This window comes from Cricetulus griseus, chromosome 7, assembly GCF_003668045.3.
Source record: "Cricetulus griseus strain 17A/GY chromosome 7, alternate assembly CriGri-PICRH-1.0, whole genome shotgun sequence".
In the NCBI taxonomy this organism is placed as follows: Eukaryota; Metazoa; Chordata; class Mammalia; order Rodentia; family Cricetidae; genus Cricetulus; species Cricetulus griseus.
In genome coordinates this window covers 87,491,416-87,503,462 of record NC_048600.1, presented here as the reverse complement: position 1 = coordinate 87,503,462, position 12,047 = coordinate 87,491,416, and the positions used below count along the sequence as shown (strand labels likewise).

Below are 12,047 nucleotides of genomic sequence, written 5' to 3'. Positions count from 1 at the left end.
ATGTTTTCCCATTTATAATGCCAATCCACCATGTCTAAGTGTAAAACTCTGAGTTCAGCAGAAAACAGTAAACATATTATTTGAGGGAAATTTATGGCATGGAACACAAATATTGAAAAAGAAAAATATATCTAAAGTCAATTGTGTTAGGAAATTAAAGGAGGCAGAGAAAAAGAAATTACACTCAGGTGGAGACAGAAAGAGAGAGAGAGAGAGAGAGAGAGAGAGAGAGAGAGAGAGAGAGAGAGAGAGAGAATCAGTTGAAATTAAAAACCAAATATTAAAAGGAGTTAGTGAAGCCAAAGTCTGGGCGTTTTACTACAGTGTTAAAAAAAAAAAAACTACTAGCCAAGCTAAAAAAATGAAGAAAGAGGGCATAAGTCACAAGGATGAGAAATGAAAGAGGAGGCATATTATACATGTCAATAAAATTTAGAAAGTAACAAAAGTATATTATGAACAATTGCATTACCACAACCTGATAATCTAGATCAAAGCACCAATTTCTTTAAACAGAAAGAACTTGCAACTACATCAGTGGTTTTCAAATAGCTCACTATAAGGTTTCAGGCATTATGCTGGCCTGCCCCTGTCACTTGGCAGAATGCACTCAGGCAGTACCCTGGTCATCCCAGGTCTTTAAAAGAAAGACCATTGCCCACTTACACTCTCTTTCCTACTGTTCCCCTGTAGGCAGACAGGACTTTTCCTGTCTCCATCTTCTCTTCTGTCCTCTTTCTGTCTCTGTGTCTCTGTGCCTCGTTACCTCTTTTCTATTTTCTTCCTCCTCCATCCCCTTTCTAATAAAACTTCTCACTCAAGCTCCATCTGCCTGGTATGTTTGTCCCCCACTTTGGTCAACCTCACATGCCATGGGTCCACCAAGGTTCCCTATGCTGGCAGGTTTATCCCAAACACCTGCCCTTAGCCTATTAAAAAATCTAAGCTGGAATTACACATAAATCCTGAACATTCCGTGAACAGGCATAGTGTTAAGTGTGCATTTGAAACACTTTCCCCGTAAAAATGTTCAGGGGTTATAAATGGCCAACATCAGCCCCAATCACAGGGCTTTGAAAAAACTGATCCTAGATAGGTCCTAGGTAATTACCATACCTCTAATGAGTTAAGCAGTATCTGGACTCCTCTGGGATGTAGAGCCCCTGGATCCAGAGATGGCTAGAGGCAGACATCTAAGAAGATGTTGACTACAGAGGCTGTTTTCTTCCCCTGTGATCATAATAAATAAATGTGACCAGGATCTGAAGGAGGGACCTGAATATACCCTCAGTCATCCTAGATAAATTGTCAGGAGGTAACTTACTGTTCTGCAACCTATGACTCTTGCATTTCCAGTTTTATGACACTGTGAATGGCAGTTTTCAGGTATGATAGCATTATCATTTCAATACTTTGCAACACTTAGTCACATTGTAGAAACACCTTGTTTCATGGTTACATTGATAGTCATTTTGGTGATGATCAGTTTTATTACAATTACTTACAAGGCAATTCTTTTTCCATTTCAACCTAATAATAGCTATTTAGAAGGTAGGAACAATTCTGGAGTTCTTAAGTTTCTTGTTAAAACATCTTCAACTTTGGGACATTAGTAAACTTTGAATAGATCTTCTATCAAAAAGAGCTTGCTCCTAACTGCAACCTACCAATCAGAGTATCAAAATCACCCGAGTGTCTATTTATAAAGATGATTATCAGTGTCAAAACAAGAGTCAGTATTTTCAGAGAATTCTAGATGGGTTGCATGTATATTAACTGCTAGACACATTTCCATGGAGATTCCCATCTGCTATCCAGGACAATAATTATGAGTTTAAAATTGAGGAAGTGAAGGTCATTAGCTCTTCATCAGCAATCTTTGCAGGTCACCTCTAATTTGCAATCTATGCATGTAAGCCTCCAAAAGACATGACTCTACTCATTCACAGAAAAAGAATAATTCTTAAGTAACTAGGTACAAGTTTCACCCTTCTCTTCCCTTTGCAATCAAATGTAACAACCAAATGTTAAATGTTAATGCAGCTGCTCTAATAACCATTAGCAGGATGGAGACCACAGCATCTAGACTCAGTCAGATAGTGTCCTGGAAGGATGTTCCACCTCTCTCTGTGTTGTTCATTTTCTTCTATTTTTTCAGTTAGATGTGGAACTCAGGGACTTGGACATGCTAGATAGCTTCAGTACAGCCCAGTCCCTGTCCCCACATCTCTGTGCTTTTCCTTGACTTCTTTGCCAATTTTGATATAGATTAGAATTCATTAGACAGAGTCACCTAGAAGGAAACAACAAGACAAGAAACTTTTTTAAGGTACAGCCCACACAATTGGGACTTGAATAGTCCCATAGGTGCAAACTGGAGTTTACAGTCTCAAATCCAATGCAGACTGGATGAAATTTCTCAAGATACTGTAATTTTTCTGTTTCTTTCAGTAACTGATTGCATGAGGCTCATCACATAATGAAGGGTTAGAGTTACTTTACTATGATTTAACATTAACTACAATTTGAATGCTAATAACAGTGTAAAGCACCCTCATAGAAACATCTAGAAGTATAATTTAACCAAAATTGTTATTAGGACCTAGAGCATAATTAACTATCAAGTTAGTTATGGATATCTGAAGATGCACTCAAGAGAAATATAAAAATAACTGCTTCTACATAAAATGTTCATCATCATATATATTATAATATATATAATATATTATAATATATATGTTATAATATATATAATATATTTATATATATATTATAATATATATGTATACATACATATATATTATAATATATATTTTCTTACATCACTGTCAGGGAAATCATCTGAATTGAAGCATAAAAATTATGACTTATTAGTATTGTTGAAAAGAGCATTGCATCTTACCTTAATATTTTCCATATTACAAACAATTGCATCTGAAAAGCTAATCACAGAGTATCAAATTTTCATGCTAATAGGTCCAGTTTAGTGAATTTATATTAAAGAATCTCACCAGAATATAATGTGAGTTTCTGCCTTAAATTTGAAAGTGTCTTTTTCTCAGGATACACAAAAGTCAGGAAATCTTCATGAATACTGCGTCACATCCAGGCAGGACTGGCCTGGTTGCAGTATGCTGGTGGTCATGGCCCTTCCTACATGAAGTTACAGTCTGGCAAAAATAGCTGTGAACCAGTGTCAAGGCCATCAGTAGCTGTGAGATGAATATGAGAGGGAACATTGTACCAAGTCTTTCTTTGTGTAGAGACACAAGGAAGCTTTAACTTAGCATATGACAAATCAAATTGTAGAAACAGAAATAGGACAAGCCACACCACAGAGGAATGTAATAGGTGTAATGAATATTAAATCATAAATGTTGGAGGCACAAACTTCAATTTGAAGTACATCATGGCTGAAGAGAAGAATATAGACACCATGTGAGTTCATAATGGGCTGTAGAGGATGGTACAAGTTGGATAAGCAAGCATCATTTGTATGAATGATAGTAAATTTGTTCTTAGAACAAGATGGTAATCTGAGGAAATAATCAGGGAAGGGAGGACTGTATCCATCTCAGAATGCCAGTGTGTGCTAAACATATTGGAGAAAATAGTGTTTAGACATGGGTTGCAATTGAATTATGACTTCAATATTTCAGGTATGAAATGATGGTATCCATTTCTAAGAATACAATTGGAGAGTTTTGAATGCCTGGGTAAGAAGAGGATGAAGGCCAGGTGGTGGTGGCACACGCCTTTAATCCAACACTTGGGAGGCAGGGGGCTGGCAGATCTCTGTGAGTTCTAGACCAGCCTGGTCTACAAGAGCTAGTTCCAGGACAGCCTCCAAAGCTACACAGAGAAACCCTGTCTCCAAAAGCAAAAACAAAAAAATAAAAAGAAGAGGATGAAGATGCGAAACTATATACTGTGCTAGATTAGAGTTCAAGGTAAGAAAAAATGCAATAAAACATATAATAGATCTTGGATTAATTTAAATGTATTATGAGAAACAAGAGACATGAGAGACAAGATGTTGGTAGAGAGATAAGTGATTTTTCTCTTGGGATGCATTGAGCCTCAGATATTGGTGGGGAAAATGTAGAAGATTATTAGTCAACAATGAGGTAGTGAATTCTGTAGGATTGAGAGACAGCTATGACTGACTTGTAATCAGAAATCTAACACACTAAAGTTTATGAATTTTTCTTGGGGTCCATATAGAATTAAGTGGATTGGGTGTTTAAAAATCATTCAAGAAAATTCACAGAAAAATCCTACAGAATGGAGTGAACTACAGTTGCCCAGAATGAGCAGGAATGCAGGAAGGAGATATACCAATACATTGTGCATATCAGAAGCAATAAGTAGTGACTAGACAAAACTAGACTATTAGAGCATGCTAATGCAACATTAAGAGAAGCCATTCGTGGCTATAATAACTAGAAATATTTGGACGTAGAGATTACAATAACTTTGTTGAAAGATTAATTACTGAAGAACAGGCAACATACCATGTGTGTCACAGAAACATATCTGTGTTTACTAAGATGTGGAGATGGATTGGGGGAGTGTCGACAGAGTATATAGGACATGGTTAGCATGTCATCACCTACCAAGGACAACTAAAGAAGCTAAGGGATCAAGGTTATTCCATGCCATAGTGAAGCAAAAAATATAACAATTACAGAATATAAAAAATCATTCTTTCTAAAATAAAATATATGAGATTGAAAATTACAGACTCAATCATGGGGAGTTTATAAAATTGTTAATGTTTTTTAAAGTCTTGAAGGCAAATATGACTGGCAACAACCAAACTGTCATCTCCCAGTTCCTCCTGCTGGGCCTGCCCATTCCCCCAGAGCATCAGCACCTGTTCTATGCCCTGTTCCTGGCCATGTATCTCACCACCGTCCTGGGGAATCTCATCATCATCATCCTCATCCTACTGGACTCCCATCTCCACACACCCATGTACTTGTTTCTCAGCAACTTGTCCTTATGTGATCTCTGCTTTTCCTCTGTCACAATGCCCAAATTGCTGCACAACATGCAGAGCCAGGACCCATCCATTAACTATGTGAGTTGTCTGACACAAATGTTCTTTTTTATGGTTTTTGGAGACATGGAGAGCTTCCTTCTTGTGGTCATGGCCTATGACCGCTATGTGGCCATTTGTTTCCCCCTTCATTACACCAGCATCATGAACCCCAAGCTCTGTGCCTGTCTATTGCTGCCACTGTGGATAGTGACCATATTGCATGCCATGTTGCACACCATGCTCATGGCTAGATTATCTTTTTGCAAGAACAATGTGATTCTCCATTTTTTCTGTGACATATCTGCTCTCCTGAAGCTAGCCTGCTCAGACACTTACATTAACAAGTTAATGATAGTTATCATGAGTGGTCTCATCATGGTTATACCATTCCTACTCATTGTTATATCCTATGCAAGGATTATCCTTTCTATTCTCAAGGTTCCATCTATCCAGGTTATCCACAAGGTGTTCTCCACCTGTGGTTCCCACTTGACTGTGGTTTCTCTGTTCTATGGGACAATTATTGGTCTCTACTTTTATCCATCAGCTAATAACTCTACTGTGAAGGAGACTATCATGGCTATCATGTACACAATGGTGACTCCCATGCTGAACCCCTTCATCTACAGCCTGAGGAACAGAGACATAAAGGGGGCCCTGATAAGAGTTATTTTCAATAAGAAAATCTCTTTGTAATGGTAATACTTGGGATTTTTACATAATTTTATGTAATAAATGTAACAATGTTAGTATTTTATGTCAGATGTTGTCTCTCATCATAGAACCTATATGAAAGGGCATGCTGTATAACTATTCAATACCTGAAAGAGATGATTTGTGGTGGAGTAATCAAAGTAGGAAAGATTGTCTTTGATATCTGACTGTATATACCTCCTTGTCTTGCATAAATTATCCTGGAAAAGCATAGTGGAAGAGGTTCTGTCTAATATTATCACTGTTCCTTACGTTCTTAAGTTGCTTTGACATTTTTTCATTTAGCTGAGTTCTGTGTTCTCTGGTGGATCAATTAAAGTAGTGTAAGTAATGGATTTATGACTTTTACTAACAATGAAATCTCCCCACCACCCACCTTCCTTCTAATATTTCTTACAGGTTCTCTCACCCTGATTGTCCACATCATTTTTATCTTAATTCTCCATTTTTTCATGACTTTGTTATCTTTCATGATTACTCTTGACCATAAACAAATATGGAGAAATCATTTTTGTATAACAATGTCATTTATGCAATTTGCTCTTAAGTTGACTAATAACAAAGTACCATTCAATTTACTTTTCTAAGATGAGGGAAAGAAGAAAGAAAGCTAAAAGCTTGTAATGTCTCAATTATATTTCATGTTTTACTTTGTAGAATTCCTGTTTATAGTGGATGGCTTTATTTTACTCCTGTGATAGTCTCAAGGAGATAGAGAAGATTCTGTTTCACTGACTGAATACTATGAAATTCAGCGACTTCCCATCTCACATGTAGGGGCAATGGTTAAATATGCATTAAGTCATAGACCAATTCAATTATTTGTCTCATTTCTTTACTTTAGAAAAAGGAATTTTTCTTTGTTTTTTATATTATTGGTCTCAATATGGCATGAACAAACCTTGTTCCTTTATATCCTGTTTTGGTCCTCAAGAATTATGCAGTGAGATTTCAGATGATAAAGCAGAATGTTGACCCACAAGAATGAATGTGTTCTGATGGAGACAAATCCAGCTGCAAGACACTAGGCCTGCCATATATTGTATAACAGCTGTTCTTACAGTAAATCTCTTGTGAACCCATAAGCACTCTCTTTTGGTGCAAGATCCAGCAGTGTATAGATTATTTGGCATGATTTTTCCCATGTACTTTTTATATTGAGTCACTTCCTCCAACCCTGTGGTACTTCTGGTGAAAAATTCAGTCACACAATCAACAACCTTAGTCCCTACAGTCTATAATCTCTGCTTTGTTCCCTGCGATAAACTTAGAAGCCAGCTCCCTGCAATAATCTTCTATTTGGCAGGATATTTCATCAGAAGAGGAGTCCTTCATATAGATCACATTTGGAACCTCCAAGATATGGGTGGTGTATCCCAGCTTGTCTGTTCTTATGACCCTGAAAAAATGCAAGTCCTATAACCTTGCTATTACCAGAGAGAATTGCTTTTGTTTGTGTGTGTATAAGCTGGGAACTTTACAGAATGAGAGAACAATAAACAGACTGATGCAGAAAAGTATATATTGGAGAGTTCATTTCACCCTCATATTCTTCTTCTAAGTTCTGTGCTTGCTATAAGTCTTCTTTTGAACCCTGAGGGGACACTGAAGCTGGTACCCAGAGGCCCCTGCTCAATTCCTCAGTTGCTTTTGATAGGTGATGGATACAAACCTTGTCCTTTACACTCTGCTGAGTTGCCCGGAACATTAGTTTCCAGGTGAAGCCAATCCTGCCTCTAGGGCTTCTCAGTACCTGGTGAACATCTGCACTTGAGCCTCTGTGTAAACTTTAAGAGGAATGTGCACACCTTGAACTCTTTTGTTCCTTTATCTTGTTTCTTGAATCACGATGTCATCTCCTACACAGTGAAATATATAACAGATTACCTGTATATACATATATTTACAAAACTGTATAATAGCTCATAGAATTTTGAATTGTACCTTTTTAATTAAATGTTGTTCTAAGAATTTTTATTATTATTTTCTCCATGTAGTTAACACAGCACAAGATATCTTCATAGGTAAACTCTGACATTGTCATGATATCAGGGACAAGATAGCCAGTTACCAGGGAAAGTAAATTACAGCACTTTATTCAACCTGTGAAAAACAAAGTTTAAGAGACAGAAATAGATTCTATATTCATTAGCAATGACTGTAGGTAGAACTATAGGAAAGAAACAAAAGCTCTTCTGAGCAACATAAAGGAGTACTACAGACAGACCAGACCAGGTGAGCAACCCCCTGCTTTTACCCAACTTCTGTCCTAAGCGCCATTCACCCAGATCCCTCCAGGCTTGTCCCTGCTTGAAACAGACATGCCCAGGCAGGGAGGAGCTCCCTGAATCTGGGTACAGGCCACTCTTCCTTCCCCTTCCGCGGACTCATCACAGACCACACCTGACCAGACCAGGACCAATCCGCCAGGAGGCCTAACTCCTTCAGAGTGAGGAGACTACGAGGAGAAGCAAGACCATCCAGAGCTTCGGACATTGAATTCCTGGCCGACACACACTACAGAGTAACAAGAGGAGATAGAGTGATCCTACCTGCACTCACTGGAAAAAGATATGGGAAGAAGACAGAATAAGAACTCGCTCAACAACAGAAAGACCAATATGACACCACCAGAATCTAGGAATTCCACTCCAGCAAGACCTGAAAAGCCCAACATAGTGCATGAAGATGAGATGGACCTCAAAAATTATCTCAGCAAGATGATAAAGACCTTCAAAGAGGAAACAAGAAAATCCCTTAAAGAAATAGAAGAAAAAGCAAGCAAAAAATTACACGAAATAGAGGAAAAGACAAACTAAAAAATTCAAAAAATAAACAAATCTCTTAAAGAAGCTAAAGAAACCCAAGATAAAACAACCAAACAAGTGGCTCTTGAAACAGTTCAAAGCATGAAAGCTGAATTAGACACAATAAAGAAAACACAGAATGAGGTGATGCTGGAAATGGAAAGACTGGATAAACGATCAGGATCTAAAGACGTGAGTATAACTAATAGAATCCAAGAGACAGAAGAGAGAATCTCAGCTATTGAAGACTCGCTAGAGGATATACATTCATCAACCAAAGAAAACCTCAAGTCCAACAAATCCCTAACACAAAATATCCAGGAAATATGGGACACCGTGAAAAGACCAAACCTAAGAATAATAGGTGTAGAAGAAGGTGAAGAAACACTGCTCAAAGGAACAGAAAACATATTCAACAAAATCATAGAAGAAAACTTCCCCAACCTACAGAAAGATATGCCTATGAAAGTACAAGAAGCTTATAGGACACCAAACAGACTGGACCACAAAAAGAAGTCCCCCCGACACATAATAATCAAAACTCCAAATCTACAGAATAAAGAGAAAATATTAAGAGCTGCAAAGGAAAAAGGCCAAGTAACATATAAAGGCAAACCAATTAGAATCACACCTGACTTCTCAATGGAAACTCTGAAAGCCAGAAGGTCTTGAATAGATACCCTACAAGCACTAAGGGAGCATGGATGTCAACCCAGACTACTGTACCCAGCAAAACTTTCAATCATTATAGATGGAGAAAACAAGATATTCCATGACAAAAACAGATTTAAACAATACATATCCACAAATCCAGCACTATAGAAGGTTCTGGAAGGAAAACTCCAACCCAAGGAACATAACTACATGCACAAAAACACAGGCAATAGATAATCTAATTTTGCCAAACACAAAAAGAAACAGGAGGGCAATATCCACATACAATGACACCACCAACAAGAACCAACGAACAATGGACATTAATATCCCTAAATGTCAATGGTCTTAACTTACCCATAAAAAGATATAGGCTAACAGAATGGATACGAAGACAGAATCCATCCTTCTGCTGTTTACAAGAAACACACCTCAACTTCAAAGACAGGCGATACCTCAGAGTAAAAGGATGGGAAAAGATTTTCCAATCAAATGGCCTCAAGAAACAAGCTGGTGTAGCAATCCTAATATCTAACAAATTGGACTTTAAACTAAAATCAATCAAAAGAGATGAAGAAGGGCATTTCTTACTCATCACAGGAAAAGTCCATCAAGATGAAATCTCAATCCTGAACATCTATGCTCCAAATACAAAGGCACCCACATTTGTGAAAGAAACATTACTAAAGCTCAAACCACACATAAAACCACACACACTTATAGTAGGAGACTTCAACAACCCCCTTACACCACTAGACAGAAACTTAACACAGAAACAAAGGATCTGAAAGAAGTTATGATCCAACTGGGTTTAACAGATATCTATAGAACATTCCATCCAAACACAAAAGAATATACCTTCTTCTCAGCGCCACATGGAACCTTCTCAAAAATTGACCACATAGTTGGCAGCAAAGAAAACCTCCACAGTTACAAAAGTATTGAAATAACCCCCTGTATCTTATCAGACCACCATGCATTAAAGCTAGAATTCAACAGCAATACGAATTGCAGAAAACCTACATTTGCGTGGAAAATGAATAACTCCCAATTGCACCATTCCTGGGTTGAGGAAGAAATAAAAAAAGAAATTAAAGACTTCCTAGAATTTAATGAGAATGTGGACACAACATACCCGAACTTATGAGACACCCTGAAAGCAGTGCTAAGAGGGAAGTTCATAGCACTAAGTGCTCACATGAAAAAACTGGAGGAAAGTCACATTAGAGAATTGACAGAACAACTGAAAGCTTTAGAGCAAAAAGAAGCAAACACACCAAGGAGGAGTAGACGCCAGGAAATAATCAACCTGAGAGCCGAAAACAACAAAGTAGAAACTAGGAAAACAGTAGAAAGAATCAATGAAACAAAGAGTTGGTTCTTTGAGAAGATTAACAAGATAGACAAACCTCTAGCCAAACTAACCAAAAGGCAGAGAAAGAGCATGCAAATTAACAAATTCAGAAATGAAAAGGGGGAAATAACAACGGACACTGAGAAAATCCAGAGAATCCTTAGGTCATACTTTGAAAACCTGTACTCCACAAAATTGGAAAATCTGAAGGAAATGGACAGCTTTCTGGATAAATATCACTTACCAAAATTAAATCAAGATCAGATAAACAGTTTAAATCGACCTATAACCCCTAATGAGATAGAAGCAGTAATCAAAAGCCTCCCAACCAAAAAAAGCCCAGGGCCAGATGGCTTCACTGCAGAATTCTACCAGAAATTCAAACAAGAGATAATTCCAGTACTCCTCGAACTGTTCCGCACAATAGAAGCAGATGGAATATTGCCAAACTCTTTCTACGAGGCTACAATCACTTTGATACCCAAGCCACACAAAGATAAGACTAAGAAAGAGAACTACAGACCGATATCCCTCATGAACATTGATGCTAAAATACTCAATAAAATATTAGCTAATCGAGTCCAAGAACATATCAGAAAAATCATCCACCATGATCAAGTAGGCTTCATCCCAGGGATGCAAGGATGGTTCAACATACGAAAAACCATTAATGTAATCCACCATATAAACAAACTGAAAAAGAAAAACCACATGATCATCTCACTAGATGCTGAAAAAGCCTTTGACAAAATCCAACATCCCTTCATGATAAAGATCTTGGAGAGAACAGGAATAACAGGAACATATCTAAACATGATAATCACGATATACACCAAACCAATAGCCAACATCAAACTAAATGGAGAGAAACTCGAAGCTTTTCCTCTAAAATCAGGAACAAGACAAGGATGTCCACTCTCTCCATACCTCTTCAATATTGTACTTGAAGTTCTAGCTAGAGCAATAAGACAAGAACAGGGGATCAAAGGGATACAAATTGGAAAGGAAGAAGTCAAACTTTCACTATTTGCAGATGACATGATAGTCTACATAAGTGACCCGAAAAACTCTACCAGGAAACTCCTACAGCTGATAAACACCTTCAGCAAGGTAGCAGGATACAAAATTAACTCAAAAAAATCTGTAGCCCTACTGTATACAGATGATAAACTCAATGAGAAAGAAATCATGGAAACATCACCTTTCACAATATCCACAAGCAACATAAAATATCTTGGGGTAACACTAACCAAAAAAGTGAAAGACCTGTACAATAAGAACTTTGAGACTTTAAAGAAAGAAATTAAAGAAGATACCAGAAAGTGGAAAGATCTCCCATGCTCTTGGATAGGCAGAATTAACATAGTAAAAATGGCAATCCTACCAAAAGCAATCTACAGATTCAACGCAATCCCCATCAAAATCCCAACACAGTTTTTCACAGACATTGAAAGAACAATACTCAACTTTATAT

General features: G+C 37.5%; 1 protein-coding gene across 1 annotated transcript; it reads left to right on the top strand.

Moving 5' to 3' along the window:
- The first annotated feature begins 4,801 nt into the window (after nt 1-4,801).
- On the top strand, nt 4,802-5,740 carry LOC100762375 (olfactory receptor 1468). Its single transcript, XM_027426153.1, has one exon. The coding sequence runs from the start codon at nt 4,802-4,804 to the stop codon at nt 5,738-5,740; it is 939 nt and encodes a 312-aa protein (XP_027281954.1).
- Nucleotides 5,741-12,047: the final 6,307 nt, after the last annotated feature.

Bases quoted from the DNA above. Each gene is read 5' to 3' on its own strand.
- LOC100762375 (XM_027426153.1), top strand. From the start codon at position 4,802: ATGACTGGCAACAACCAAACTGTCATCTCCCAGTTCCTCCTGCTGGGC.